Below are 16,051 nucleotides of genomic sequence, written 5' to 3' on the forward strand. Positions count from 1 at the left end.
TGTAGGAAATCTGACAACTTGAAACTGAACACCCTAAGCAGTATCAAGAGAAACTAACAAATCTACCATAAAAGCCCGGTCCTTTTAAATATTCTTATTGGCTCTTAAGTGCAGGGCTTCACTCTGGTTTGGGTGAAGACTGGGAGCAGTGTCTGTTTTGCTTTAATACCGTGGGGATGAAGGCAAGAGCAAGCGAGCTGCAGGTAGCGCAGCCCGGGGGGGGGGGCCCCCAGCCTATACGCTGGATGATATGGCCGCTGGATAGGGTATGGTTTGACTCCTCCGGTCCTGAACAGGGTATATAATTTCAAGCTCCTCTGTCCTAAACAGGGATGAAGCGTCCAGACAGGGTATGGCTGCAAGACTGTCGTTTGTATTTACATTGTTTCGCTTTCACTTCAATAAAAAGCACTATTTATTTGGTGGGATCGGTGCGCACACGCACACGCACGGGGACGCAACACAATAAGCGTAAATGATAGTTGGTGTTGTCTTTTCCTAATAGGGTCAAAATAGGGGCGTGTCCACACAGGGTAGGCATTTTAAGTTTTTATTGTCCTAAACAGGGTCAGGGTTCAAACCCCCAGCGGCACCCCTATACCTAAACTTAGGTCAAGTACCCACCCCGGGTAGCACAGGTACTGCTGCTTGTATATCGCGCTAGCTCACTTCAGCTTTGTCCCCACGAAATTTAAAGCAAAAGAGAGACTGCTCGCAATCAAGTTTGGGTACATGGAGCAACAATACCGTGTGCTCAGTGCTCAGTTTCTACCTTCCTAGATGGGATTTTCCTCTCCCATCATTCAGTCAGGTCTCTCAACAATAGACTTTGGCCATAATTATTTAACCACACATAGTAGAATTCCGGTTGTACCCTGGTTTATACTTTTTGGGGGTTTTGGGTGGGTTTGGGGGGGGGTTTTTTCGGGGGGGGGTTTAAGGGAAAAAAAAAATTTTTGGGGTTTAATTTTTTTTATTAAAAAATTGGGGGTTTTTTTTTTTTTTTTGGGGGGGGGCAAAATATTTGTATTCTTGGTATTGGACTGTAACTAGCTTGCAATGAAGGCTAATGTGGAGAATCTTTTCATAAAGTTTGTTTTAATATTTCCCTGAATTAGCCTCCATCGCAATTAGTTCCAGTCCAATACACTATGTACCAAGTAAGGATACAAATATGGTCTATTTTGCTGCACCCGTCTCCACCATCTATTAGATTTTTCGTGGATTCTTGTGTTTTGGCTGCCAGTTACCAAACAATCATCCAAAGCAAGAAATAATCACTTTCTTACAATGACACAAATTTTGCATGATAACAGCAGCAGTGTTAACTCATGAAAGCCAATAGAATTGTTTTTGTTGTTGTCTTTTTCTGACTAATTAAGATAGCTTTGTACTTTTCTTAGTTTTTGTAAGTAAGCGTTTAATATTGTAAAAACTTCACCAGCTGATTTAGCACCAAACATTTTACACCATTCTAAAACCTGTGAAGAAAGGGTATTGTGCACGTGGGGAGAAGATGCAGGGACATGTTGCAGCAACATGTAGGAGCGACAAAATCATGTGTTGTTCACACTGAGGGGACATGTAGCAGGGACGTGTAGCGGGGACATGTATCAGCAACAAAATCAAAATGTGTACACACAAGTAACTGTGGAAGGGACATGCCCCAGGGACATGTCGCAGCCACAAGTCCCCTCGTGTGTGCTGATAAATTTTGGCACGTGCAACAGGAATTCCTGCAACATTTTGTCCCTGCGACAAAGTTCAACAAGTTGAATTCCCTGCAACATGTCACAGGGACAAAACAGCTTCAAAGTTTGTGTGGCGCGTGCCAAAAATAATCAGCACACACGAGGGGACATGTCGCTGTGACATGTCCCAGATACATTTTCTTGCGTGTTGTACACATTGTGATTTTGCTGCTGCTACATGATTCCGCTCCACGTGCCCTCAGTGTGAACAACACATGATTTTGTCGCTGCTACATGTCCGGCGTTGCGACATACCCCTGTGACACGTCCCCACATGTGGTGGTACCTTGGCAAATTGAAAAGCCATTCATTTTGAGAAGAAAACTGGTGGACACTAACATTAAACAAAAATTATAATACTATTATAATTATTATTCAGTCGCTTTTCGTTATTATGTACAAACAGTTTTTTCAGTCAAGCATAACATTTTCTTTATTAATACTGTTATATTATTACTCGGAGACTGTTACATTCGTATTTTCATATATATTTTCAAAAACAAAGGCAATGGGAGGGCCTATTTTTGTACTAATCATTAAATTAAATCATACAGCTTTAACGATATATTTTGCAACAGAACTTATTAAAAATACTGCATAGCAGTACTGTCAAACGGGAAGGAAATGTCACTTGATAGTAATGGAATTTTTTCAATCAACATAACAATCTTTTCTATATTTGGCATAGTATACCTCCAGAAGACAGGCTAACCTAACGGCAACAAATTACAAATCTAAGCATCATCTTGCTCGACATCTTGAACATCTATATCTTGCTTGGGGTCATCTGAAAGACATTCATAGCAAACACTTAATCAAGAACAAAACTGATACCGTGTTAATGAATAAGGTTTATACAGTACAACCACAGTAACTTTAACTCGGATAACTTGAGCTCCCCCACTTGAACTAAGTCCCATTTCCCTTGGATTTAACCCCAGGGGGGTACTCTGGCTTGTAACTGACGGCGATGATCGAATGGAGGCAAAACACCCAAAAAAATCCCTGGACCAAAAAATAACCCCCGAAAAAATCCCTTGTCAAATTACCCCTAAATTGCCAGGAGGGGCAAAAATATAACACAAAAAAAATCATTCATCATACCATAAATACTCCAAGGCCGCGCCCAAGGCACTTTAGTTCGTTTTTAATAACCAATAAAATCCCCTATTCAAATTAAGACACCCAAAAAATACTTGCCAAATTTTCCAACCCCCAAAAAATCCTGGAATCGAAAACTTCAAACCCAAAAAATCCTTCGATCATCCCTGTCATTTACAAGCCGGAGTACCCCCCGGGGATTTGACCCCACTTTTCAGACACAGGATTTGTACTCTTTCGAGCTTTTAAAATTCCATGATTTTCCATTGCCTTTTCCATGACCTAAACTTGACCATTTTTCTTGGAAATTTAAAAAATTATTTTGATTAGGGGTACGCTTTTACCCTTTTCTTCACAAAAAGTAACCTGCCTTATTTGTTTTGTACAATCAATACCAACATCTCAGGCAGTTTTTTTCCAGAGGATTTCATTCAAGAATAGTGGAAGCATGAGCAATGATGTTTTAAATTACAGTTGCTAACTGTAAACTATTTATTTTTCCCCTCAAATGAAAAAGTTTCTTAAACATTTTTTAATGCTCTGCACTTGAACAAAATTGCTTTGACAAATGACATATAGAACATATAGACTGCATTTCCCGGTTTTTAATCAACATAGAAATTCTTCAGTAAAGTGCCACAAGATGAAGTACCGGTAAATCAGCAGGAATTATCTAAATTAAAACAATGAAAATGATGACCTTGACTCTCAAGCATGGTTAACCAGACACAGAAGAATCCTGATTTCTCAAAACTCTAAGCAGCTGTCTAAGGAAACAAAATTTGTTCGAGAAATTGAAAGATCCAGAAATCTGGCGTAAAATTGCAGTGATCAACTGAGTGAAGCAAATCCAAGGGAAACGACTTTTGGTTTGAGCTGTCAGAAGGTTTGAGAACTCAGGATTTACACCAAATTAATATGTATGACAGTCAATAGCGAAAATTCATAGTATATAAACTGAAAATGTAATAAATTATTTACCATCTCCTTGCATGTCTGAGGTCCATAGTGTCAAGTTGTCTCTCAGGAGTTGCATGATTAGGGTGCTGTCTTTGTACTGGCCATCTTCGAGACTTTCAATTTGGGTGATAGCATCATCAAAAGCAGATTTGGCCAACCGGCATGCTCGTTCTGGTGAATTGAGGATCTCGTAATAGAACACAGAGAAGTTGAGGGCCAAACCCAGCCGGATGGCATTGGTGGGATCTAGCTCTTGACCAGCTAAATCAGAAGCTTCTTTGTATGCCTTCAGTGACGCCTCTGCGGCAGTCTTTCTATCAGATTCTTTGCTAAATTCAGCTTCGTATCTGAAGTAATCACCTTTCCTGCAAAATTTAAAGAAAAAAGCCCATATGAGCTACTTTGCACTTTGGATGCTGAGCCCACAGAGTTGGGTACTTCCCCAAACTTTAAGGGGTGGTTTAGTCTTAATCAAATTTGCAATAAAATACTGAAAAATGTAATACCGTAAAATTCCGGTTATAAGCCCCCCCCCCCCACCCCCACCCCCCCCCCCGCTTTTAAGCCCTCCCGGTTATAGGCCCATCTACCTGGAAACAAAAAAATACATCCGATTATAAGCCCCCCTCTGCCAGATGACCATAGTGAACAGGGCTAAATGTTGCTTTATTATGTGTTTTTAACTTAAAAACGTATTTCAATCAACATGGCTCGTTTCGAAACGTTTTTTTTTTTTTATTCCGCTTATAAGCCCTCCCTGATATAAGCCCCTCCATTTTTAAGCCCACCCAAAACCCCCTACGAAGTTGTGTAAGCCCAGGGCTTATAACCGGAATTTTACGGTAACCCTGGTTTAACATTCACGCAACTTTTCTTTCAAGTGGGGTATTTTCGGATGTAAACTTGTGTCTAGAAAAAATCTTTGGGTTTCTGTGGATACAAGAATGCTAAATGTTTGTGTTTATGGGGGGTGGGCACAGTATGGGACACAGTGGGCTTCATAGGGAGCAGTCAAGGTTTCAAGCCCTGGCTGGTCACTGCATTGTGTTCTTAGGCAAGACACATAACTCTTTCCACCCACGAGTATAAAAAATAACGGGTGCCTGTCAAGCTTTGTCAAAAGCCCAATACCAGAAGACAGAGTACCCGTAGTCACATGAACACAACATAATGACCCTGCTCAATCTGGGAGTCTACACCCTAGCCATAGACATTTGCAAAAAAAGTGCCTTAATTTGAATACTACCGAAACAGGTAGAGCGCAATTTCAAAAACATGCGTAACGGTTGTTTTTGGCGCCAAACGTCAACGATCTACGTCACATGGCTTTGCTTGTCAAATGAAAAAGGTAAATGCACGTGGTTACATTCCTTTGCGTTCTGACTTCGTTGCTCGCGCCAAAAACAACCGTAACGAAGGTTTTTGAATTGAGTTTGGTAGTATGTGGCCCTCAGGCCGCCATCAGCAATAATACTGTCGATTATACTGCCTCTTAGGCTGTCATCGATTGGTTTTCCTGATATAAATGTCCTGCCTTTGTTGTTTACACTCGGACGGCAGAGCGGGGGCAGGGGGGCAGCCCCCCGACCGAAAAAAAAAGACACAAGAGAAGAGCTCAGCCCCCCCCCCCCCACTTAAGTCACTAGTCAGCCCCCCCACTGGAAAAAGCTCCGCCGTCCCTGTTACAGAGAACGCCATCATCGAAAGCTTCATCAAATGTTGAATGAAACGTTCAGGAATGTGACTGCGGTCGTTCACCTTTTTAATTTGACAAACAAAGCCACGTGACGCAGATCGTTGCTGTTTGGCGCCAAAAACAACCGTTACGAATGTTTTTGAACTCGCGCTCTACCTGTTTTGGTAGTAACAATACTTCATACATACCGGTACTTAGCCTTGTGTGGATGTTTTATTTTTTGACAAAGGATTTTTTTATGTGAATGCGAGGCTTAGAATGTACAAGTAATTTTATTCAAATGTAGTCGCCATTTATGCCAAGGGTCCATTAGGCTAATGTGCCTCCATAACAACATGGGTAGTCTGGGTTGTATAATAATAGTTGGTGAACTTTGCCAGTTACTTTTCAAGGTTTTGCCGGCTTCTTCAGTTGTCAGCTCAAGCCCAGCAGCTGAAGAGACGTTAATGATGGGATGTAAAACTTAAACTTGGTTACCTTTTTGGAATCATATTATAAAAGATTTTTGACCCAAGAGCAGTTTAGAAACGCAATATTCAAGGCAGTTTGCTTGACCAAATCTTGATACAGTAGCAGGAAAGCTCATACAATGTAAATTGTTGTCCACGATGTTGTATGAATGCTAGAATGTATGAGCAGTGGACTGGGAATGAGGAATTTTTGTGCTTTACAAACAGCACATAATGCTTGAAGGGTGAACCACAAAATCAAGTGTAAGGAAAGCAATAAACTTTAGTTTATTTGTCAGTGACAACAGGACTTGATCAAGCCCCTTTTATGTAATCATAGTTTGCAAAAAATGCTGCTGAAAATGTTCTTTGATGCACAGCAAAGGCACTGGTATTTTGACATGGATGTTGGCTGTTTGTTTCTAATCCACAACAAGGACAACAGTATAAACTAGAAATCTAGCTACAATAGCAGGTGAAATTGTCATGGATTTGTATGTTCAGACCCTAGCTACCAGAAATTGTAAAACAACTGTTGTATATCAACACAAAAGGTTCATATATTTTATTGCTAAAAGAAGTACATACATACAGCACTGTACATACATACCACATCAACCATATTTGTTTTAATATTACAAACAAGAAAAGAAATCAGACAATCCCCTGCATACAAAGGAAAACTAAGTAGTTAATTAAACCAAAGCTGTATGTTCAGCTCTCAAACCTATCTAGCTAGAAATTAAGAAAGATTATTAATTTACATGTTATTTGGCCTACTCACTGATAATCTTTTTTTTTTTTAGAGAAAAGGACTTGCAGTGCTTTGATACAACTAAAGGCCTGGGCCAATATGCTATAGCATCACGTTACATGTAGTTACAGTCCATGGTGAAACATGCATGATAAGAAACTGGACTCTGACAGCGTAAATAATAATAATAATTGACAAGCATGCTCTAAAAGTTAACCACTAATGTTCTTTGTTCAATCTACAGCAAAAGAATATCAGTGGGTATGCGCCCCGTAATGCACCATACAGATGTTTTAATATTATCTTTAAGATCTTTAAGAGTCCTTATCTTCTACATCTTGCAATTCAATGTCTGCAAAATAACAAAAAACAACAACAATAATTTTAGTAAAAGATCTCAGATCTAGTTTCTAAACTAGATTACAAACTTGTAGACGCCTTCAATGAAGGCCCAGTGTCATCCCAGCCTGCATGCTTTGCTACAATAATATTGGTTCTAGTTTTGAAAAAAATCTCATTGACTGAAATGTTTCTAATCTTTTCTTCATCTGAATGTTTTTATGCACTCAAGATAAACTGATTCGTTACTGTGTGTAGTTTGAATATTCAAGCCATTCTGTATCATTGGATAGCATTCCCTGGCAAGAATAGTTCAAGCATATTGATGTGCTGCATTTGATGTGTAATACATAACAGTACACAAGAGACTAACATGCATCTCTGTTTTGTTGTGGTACCACCTGATTTTCTTTCACTTTATAAAATAGAGCCAAACATAGCACAGATTTTAAAAAAATTAACTCAACTGCAAAGAAAACTTACATGTAATGATTATAAAACAATGCTCAAATCACTTGTCTTGAAAAAATAAATTGGTTTGTATATTTCATGACTTTGCTATGCGAAGCAAAAGTTAAAATGCTAATTCTCCCTAATGAACACCACTTGCTTCTCTTTATGTTAGTCTTGAGAAGTAAGAAGCTACATCAAGTCAATATCCTTTACTTGAAATATGTGTCGCATTCTCGTACAGTCATGTATATTTTCATTATTAGAAGTTAGCCTCAAACAGAAAAGTTGTCGGGCCGAAAAGTAATCACCAACAAGATAAACACAAACATAAACATACCTTCGGACTCTGACGTCCACAGCGTCAAGTTGTCCCGGAGCAGCTGCATAATTAAAGTGCTATCCTTGTAATCTGCATTATCTACAGTTTCCAGCTCCTTCATAGCGTCATCAAAGGCTTTCTTAGCTAACTCACAGGCTTTAGTAGAATCGTCCTTGATCTCATAGTAGAAAACAGAAAAGTTTAGAGCCAGGCCCAGTCTAATTGGATGCGTCGGCGGCAATTCTGAGGCTTCTTGTTGAGCTGCTTCATAAGCTTCAAGAGATTTATTAGCTTCTTCTGAGTTTGCACCTTGATGCTTTTTATCGTCAGGAAGAAACTCAGCCTGATAGCGCCAGTAGTCTCCCTTCCTTCAAATAAGAAGTTACAGAAGGGAGGTTAGGAGAGGACAGGGATTTCCATTAACTCAGTGTTTTCAAGCAGTGCTAAGAACCAGCTACAGTGCTCCAAGCTCAAGTTGTTCAAAAGTTGCTCTTTGAATATGTCCCTTATTAAAATGGCTGCCGCTACAAAACTTTGGTGACAAAAAGCAAAGTGGTTTTTTTTTTAGCAGGACACCTTTTACTTTTTTACATAAAGCAACAAGGCTGATTATGATGAGCCCGAATGAAATTGTTTGGCGAACATTCGAACATGGATGTTTTTGTTTGCAATCAAGTGATTTTGTCAAACTGTTCTAAATATCAAATGTAGTTTTTAAAATACACATGTATATTGGCAGTTCCACCATTTAATACATAATTACAACGGCACGACAGACAGCTCAGTCTTGCCATGATTTATACAATGTGTAAATGGAAAGGAAGATGGGCTGCTAAAAAAGTTGTAATAAAAAAATACTGTCAAATTTGTTTGGCTTAGAGATTATACTGAAAAAAAGGTGCTGACTAGTCAGCCCTTTGCACTGCATTGGTCACCAAATTGGTGACCTGTTTGGAAAATTTAGTTGCCAAATTTTGTTTTCACTCACCAGGCAACAAAAATGAAAGCAGCTTGGAGCACTGAGCTTGTTCAAGAATAAACTATGTTTGATTTTGTACTGAGAAAAATGACTGGATTCACAATAGTCTCACTTTAAGTTATTTATTCTCCTAACTAATAGACATACGGTTTTTTTAATGTGGCTGCGAAGAGTGTGGGGTTTACAAGTCAGGTAAATCATATATTTTATGATACCACCATATGGCCAAGTTGTCACAATCCTACAGTGTGAACATGCAAAATGTTGTAAGGTTGGATGGGTTGATGGTGGCATGTCCAGCCTTGTAAACCTTGGCATTTCATTATTTCTGCACATGCAACTTAGAATTATCAGAAAGACAATTAACTCCATAAAGGTGGTATGATAAAATGCTGACGGACTGAGTTAGGTCTCACCAGATGGGACAATGTTTAGCACTTGGTTCTGCCCAACATTTCCCTGTCTAGTGGACTGGGAAAATAAAGAAGCTAGTAACACACTTTGGAACAGTGGTCATCGCCAGACATAGATTAGCTGGCTTTGACTGTACCTCTCTTTATAGCAAAAAGAGAATTTATCTGTTCATGGGTATGCCTTTTATTACCCCCATCTTACTGCTCAAAAAAGTGGTTGAAACCCCCTGGTCAAGCATATACAGTAGAGAAAAAGACATGCTAATGTATTGACCATGCACAAAGGCCACAATGGGAGAAAACTGCTTCCAGGTCTTGATGGCATAGAACCTACACAGCGAGATCACTAGCTCAAATACTTAAAACAATGATCCAGATAGCAAAGTATCTTTGGTATATCCATCAACAATCTAAGCTTTGCTTTGTCTTGAGATTAGATTATGGGCCCTTGAAAACTGGACCAACCTAATATGCACTAGGTTTTTGCTAAGAGCTTAGCACCTGCTTTTTTGAAAACTGATGGAAATCCCTGTTTACTGACACCAGAGGAGAACTGCTGTTTCCTGGTAACAGGAAACCACTGTTTCCTGGTAACAGGAAACGATCAGATCTAAGGCAGTAAAATTTTATACAGTTTGCGCTTTAGCTGAGATTCAACCATAAAACCAGCAACTGAGGAACAAGAGAGGGTGTACAAAATAATGACAATAGTATTTTTAAGTGAAGTGGCAAGTACTCAAAAGAGTGGCACACATAACAGATGGGAAAAAATTAGCATCCTTTTAAAACACTTTTACAGGTTGCAATGCAACTGCAGGCTGTAGTTTTCCTGGTCTGACCAATCAATGAAAATAGATGATCAAAAATCAATGTATCAATCAATAATAAAGTCTGTATATGAGCCTAGTGGCCCATCAGGCTGGAGCTTATCCCGCTTTTCGTAGCAAGAAGCAACTAGGAGTATTTCTACTCCCCCTCGATGGGATGCATTAATTAAATTCACTGATGCCCATTTGTATACCTGGATGAAGAGAGGCACTATGAGGGTTAAGTGTCTTGCCAAAGATCACATCACAATAACCCCAGCCAGGGCTCGAACATGGACCGCTCAATCCAGAGTCCAGCGCACTTACCATTAGGCAACTGTACCTCCCACCAATCAACAATAAACTGTTAGCTAATTAATGAAGACTGATGTTGGCCAATCAAAGTCCAACTGATTCCCTTTATTTTATATTTTTTTTATTGATTGTATTTGACTGCTGTCGACAAAGACGACAAACAGTAAAATTCATGACAATCAAAGAAAATTGAGGTTAAAAGTGGCAGCTTCGCTTTCCAATATCAATCAATCAATCAATCAACATTAATTGATGACGATTATCAATCTGTTCTGTTCATCTGTTATCAACTTCATTGATTGGTCAGACCGGGAACTTTAATCACTACAAGTATTAACTGTTGCTTGTGCAAATGTTATCAACCATTCGATCATACTTTGATATTTGAAGAGCAGTCATGCAAATATGCTTTATACCCCATAACGCCACGTTTTGCATCACATGTACACCCTTTGATGTAACTAATGATGATGTACATCTTTTGAGCTCAACTTGTTTATAGATATTGTAAACAAGTTATATCAGAGTGTTATTATTTGTTTACTGCCACTTGATCAGTACAGCATTTTTTGCAGATAGCATTTTGAGCAGCCTAAAAACAACAGGCAAAAATCCACCCATATTCACTGGCTAATTAAAAGCTCGCAGCTGCCTACACTATACATAAAAGACAAGAACAGCTGAAAAGAAAAAAAACAAATCAGGGTTTTGTATGTTGACTGATTTCTGTTTAAAGGTCAATATTATACCATACAGACCCGTGATTCAAGTAAACTTACTGAAGGTTAAGCGAGCTAGAATGGTTACACAAGATTAAAATCACTGTATGCACTAACTCGCAGTAAATCATTAGAGTATTCCTAATCTAATAACATCGACTTACATTTTCTGGTAAAACACCTTCGACTCGGCATCTTTTGCGTTTGCGATCAAACGATTATCCAGTAGAAGTAAAATATCCTTGCAGATCTCTTTTAATTCTTTTTCCACTTTTTCTCTATATGCCTTTATGTCGGCTGTCTTCGTAGGGTCGTTCTGGTTTTTCTCCAGACTTGAAAGAACTCGCCAAGAAGCTCTCCTCGCCCCAATGACATTCTTATAGGCCACCGACAGCAAATTGCGTTCTTCTATCTCGAGATGGCCTTTTTCTTCGGCAATTTTCTTCATATATTCTACCATTTCTGCAAGAGGAGGTAAACAAAATCCATTCCTGAAAACCACTCCAACAAAAATATGTGCAGCGACTAGTAAACATTGCATAAAGATCCGAACGTCAGGAACCTTTCGCATGTCAAACTTCGACTAGAAATCGCACGCTGCCTTTACAACAAAATCCTTTGCTTAATTGTCCATTGAAAGCCTAGTTCAGCAGTTAACAACAACGGCAATTTGAACTGACAATAACATAGATAGGAATACATCAATTGACCAGCATACAGCAAAATTCCATCGATTATGACCCATCTTACAACTCTCTGCAAAAACAAAAGGCGAACAAAAAAAAGGCCAACAAACCATCATAACGCTCTGCCTGCTCCGCTAACTTGGCCATGTAGACACACTGGTCATGTTCAGCCATCTCGATGGGCAAAACTAAGGAGGATATCAATCGGATGAAAATGTTGAAACTCCCGAACCCAAAAATTCAAGATGGACGCAGGGCGCGGTGAACGGCGACGGAAGCTGTCACGTGACAAATGACGTTTTGTGTCGCTGGGGCAACCAAAACGGCGTGTGTACTATACTAAAAGGTGCTTTATGTAGCTTGACACGGGCCGTAACACCAAGTATTTCCCGCTCCGGCCAGAACTTTTTTGAGTTTTTATAATGTGCATTCTCTTTTTTCGTGCGAGCATTACGTAAAAAGCTCGATTTGTCAGATCAGCCACCCAGAGAGACTAGCTCCTATAGTACTTTTTTAAAACTTTCTTTTTTTAGCATGTTAACGGTATCTTTTTAAAGAAGTAAGTTTTTTAGATATATATTTTATACATACTCTCTTTTATTTTTAATTTATTTATTTTTATACAGGGCCCCCGTTGATACCAGTCCTGCGACTGAAGGGGTCACCCTGTTTAAATATCAATTATTATTTTAAAATTCTTGTTCGTGTATTACATTTTGGGGCAGGACGGGGGACTGGGGGACGGCTGTAGAATCCCCCAAACGAACCCCCCCCCCCCCTTCGTTTTGGTGCCGAAAATATTTCGAGTGCAGCGTACAGCGTAGAACTGGTTTGTGAGTTCAAGGGAGTGAGTTCAAACATCTTTAAAACTTCCTTGGAAGTCTTTAGAAAACTTCGAAAAATGATCGGAAACGTTCGTATAGCCTTCGAACAACAATCGAAGAATCTTCGGTCTAGAAACTGCTTAGAAAACAAAAAGGTTGCTAGAACAGAAAAAAGTTGCCCAAAATAAGAAAACATGCCAAGTATTTTTTGGGATAGACTTAGCCCTAGTCATGCACGTGCAAAAAACGCTCCGCCGCCTCTGTTAACCATTTGAATGCAATGGTCACACTACAAATCTCAGCGGTTTGTAAACTGGCCATGGAGGTAAATTAAGAGGCTCCCCCAGAGGTTTCGGGGAACAAGGGAACATGACCATTACTAGCAATGTTTTGGGAAAAAGTAAAGTAAAAATAAAATTTGAACACGGAAACAAAAGTATATTTTAGGGAACAAGGAAGGAGAATTTTGATGGAAGCAATGAAATGTTGACCCCCTGGTAGACCCTCAAAAAACGTGTGTTGTTGTTGTTTATTAATTTTTACCTGCTCCCAGGCAACCGTAATGTCTGTGTCCGAGCCAAATGGCCCATACAGCCGGAGCTTATCCCGGTTTCCGTAGCATTAACCGACTAGGAGTATTGCTTCTCCCGCCTAGATGGGATGTTAGTACATCGCAGGGTCACCCCCCAGCGGTGAATTCGCAGGTAGGCCTGATTTCTTTAAAAAAATGCGGCACTTGAATTCCAAAAAATGCTTTGTTTTGTTTCGAAAAAACATGCAAATTCTTACATTATATGCTCATATTAACAACAGGCGATACTTAATAATTGTTTGTTTATAAAAAAATTTTTTTTTTTAAAAAATTTAAAAAAAGAAATTAAAAACCACACAGACAAATAACCAATCAAATTAAGTAATCAAAATTGGGAAACTTTAGGATTATTTATCCTTCTGAGTTCTGTCGGTGCTGAAATCTGGATTACAGTCATGAAAAATAACAGAAAATGCTAGCAGTTATTTTTCAAGAAAAAACGAAAAAAAAAGCTCGTTTTCCCAAAAATGCCGAAAAAAATGCTAGCATAATCGAGAAAAGCCTATTCGCAGGTACCCATTTATACACCTGGGTGGAGAGAGGCACTGTTAAAGTTAAGTGTCTTACCCGAGAACACAACACAGCGCCCCAGCGCGGCCAGGGCTCGAACCCGGGCCGTTCGATCCGGAGTCCGGTGCACTATAATCCATGTTTCCAGGTTGGTGTGTAAATTAAGGAAAAGTTGACTTCGAAAATGCCTGAAAGCTGGCCAAAAAGTTGCTCACAATTAAACAAAAAGTTAGAGTGACACATCTCCAGCAGTCTTCTAAACTCGTTGTACTCGTGTTCTAATAAGCGCGGATCTATTGTCAGCAGTACGAGTAGCAGATTAAGTACGAGTTTAAAATTTCACTGCAAATACTTTACCAGGCTCTCACTCCTCACCGTGCTGATCAGTTGAATAGGAAACTATTGTTACGAGAGTAATGTGAAATATGATTATCGAAAGCATACGCACTAGGTTTTAAAACTCTTGCTCGTACTCAATCCATACTGGATAATCCCAATCTCCAAACTGAGAGGCCAAGTTTTCTTTTGTTATTTCGGGATAACTTTATTTGTCCGAGATATAGTAATGGAAAGTATTTTAATGGGAAGATGGAAAGATTTTGTTCACATCTAAGCGTTCACACTTGAACAAACAATAGAGAATGAAACATCCACTTTGAAATTTTCATTTTCACTACTTTAGTTTATGACACCCTCTGACTCTCGAGTCTCGACCGAGTCCTCCTCGGAAAGCCATGTTCCCGTTGAGCTATCTAAGAACTTATTGACCTACTTGGCTGGTGAGTTAACGTTCCTTAGGGAACTCACGTTATCTAAGAACAGCGTATCGACCTCGTGCTAGATGATTCGGTCTTATTTGGCTGGTGAGTTCCTCAGGGAACTCACGTTATCTAAAAACAGCTTACTGACCTCGTGCTGAATTATTCTGCCTTACATGGGTTGTGAGTTCCTTATGGAACTCACGTTATCTAAGAACAGCTTATTGACCTTGTGCTGGATAATTCTGTCTTACTTGGGTTGTGAGTTCCTTATGGAACTCACGTTATCTAAGAACAGCTTATTGACCTCGTGCTGGATAATTCTGTCTTACTTGGCTGGTGAGTTCCTTATGGAACTCACGTTATCTAAGAACAGCTTATTGACCTCGTGCTGGATAATTCTGTCTAACTTGGCTGGTGAGTTCCTTATGGAACTCCCGTTATCTAAGAACAGCTTATTGACCTCCTGCTGGGTATATTTTGTGTTACTTGGCTAGTGAGTTCCTTAGGATCTCACCTTATCTAAGAACAGCTTATTGACCTCCTGCTGGATACATCGAAATTGGGCTATTGCGCGCACGAAGAGAGCATGGATGCGACTAGTTTACTCGCTTCCAGGTGAAACAACAGAGTTGCGTTTTTCCAATACAAAAACCCTATGCCACAGGGAAAACAGGCAAGTTCTCGAAGGGTTAATATAAGCATTTCTATGGAATTTCGTCGCAATTTTTTTTTTCACCCGGCTTCCGAGCTTGCCCCGCAACCTTCGCCTTGACATCATTTCTCCCGTCTTTCAATACCTTTGAGGAACAAAAAGTAGGGACTGGGAACGCGACACGTAATGTGACACGCGACATTCACTCACGATACGCGCAAGCTTCACTAGATGCACGAAATTCACTTGCGAGACTCGCAAGCTGCTTCCCTACTCCAATTGCGAAACGCGCGAGGTCTAAAAATAGAATGCAAATGAATATAACCCCACGGGGCTCGGAAAACATCCGCGTGTTCTGAGAGATATAGTAGAAATCTAGGAAAAGTTTCCTTTTCTTGAACATTGGCTGTTTTAGAAAGTGTTATAAGGAAAATCGTCCACCATTTTGGTTTGTTGTCTGAGTCTTGTGTGAGTCGTGACGTCACTCGCGCGCTTCACAATTAACAATTATTGGATGAGGTTGAGCATGATAGCGATAATTATCAAGGCCAAAGTTTCTGTTATCTGCCGAAGCTGAAGGCTGAGGCGGATAACAGAAACTGAGGCATTGATAATTATCGCTATCATGCGAAAACAGAATCCAATAATTGTTTTATTATGCACATTCCTGAGCTGCACTTGTAAAGACAAGAGCGCGCACAAAATATACTTTTATAAGCTTGCAACCTTTCGTCACTTCTGCATGCATATACTATTGTCTGTAGGTATGACGTCACTTCTACATATGTAAAATCTAATGTCTGTAGGTATGACGTAAGAGAAACAGCAAGCAAGAATTAGCTGCGTGCTTATAGCCAATCAAAATCAAGCTGGTGACACCAATGTATAATAATTAACTTTTGCCTGTGTGTAGACGTCTCGTTTCCCTTACTTGGTCAGAGATATCTGCGCACGGGCTAGCTAACTTCCATC

The 16,051-nt window shown here is 39.7% G+C and overlaps 1 protein-coding gene across 2 annotated transcripts; it reads right to left on the bottom strand.

Annotated features, from left to right (window-relative positions):
* Positions 1-2,157: 2,157 nt before the first annotated feature.
* Positions 2,158-12,022, bottom strand: LOC144646062 (14-3-3 protein epsilon-like). Of its 2 annotated transcripts, none has more exons than XM_078505586.1 (4): positions 11,851-12,022; positions 11,219-11,516; positions 3,834-4,177; positions 2,158-2,538 (listed from the first exon to the last, which is right to left on the bottom strand). In XM_078505586.1, exons 1-4 carry the CDS (start codon positions 11,912-11,914, stop codon positions 2,486-2,488), a joined length of 759 nt encoding a protein of 252 aa, XP_078361712.1. In that variant the 5' UTR covers positions 11,915-12,022; the 3' UTR covers positions 2,158-2,485. The 2 variants fall into 2 exon arrangements, with proteins under 2 accessions (XP_078361712.1, XP_078361713.1); XM_078505587.1 differs by lacking the exons at positions 2,158-2,538; positions 3,834-4,177 and adding exons at positions 6,493-7,063; positions 7,841-8,190.
* Between the last annotated feature and the right edge of the window lie 4,029 nt (positions 12,023-16,051).

Source organism: Oculina patagonica, chromosome 3 (assembly GCF_052425735.1).
Source record: "Oculina patagonica isolate OP01 chromosome 3, crgOcupat, whole genome shotgun sequence".
NCBI lineage: Eukaryota > Metazoa > Cnidaria > Anthozoa > Scleractinia > Oculinidae > Oculina > Oculina patagonica.

Excerpts from the sequence above, each read along its gene's own strand:
- LOC144646062 (XM_078505586.1), bottom strand. The coding sequence starts at position 11,914 with ATGGCTGAACATGACCAGTGTGTCTACATGGCCAAGTTAGCGGAGCAG. Across the intron at positions 4,178-11,218 it reads AAGGTGTTTTACCAGAAAAT|GAAAGGTGATTACTTCAGAT; the intron begins GTAAGTCGATGT and ends TAAATTTTGCAG. Across the intron at positions 2,539-3,833 it reads CTCAGACATGCAAGGAGATG|ATGACCCCAAGCAAGATATA; the intron begins GTAAATAATTTA and ends AATGTCTTTCAG.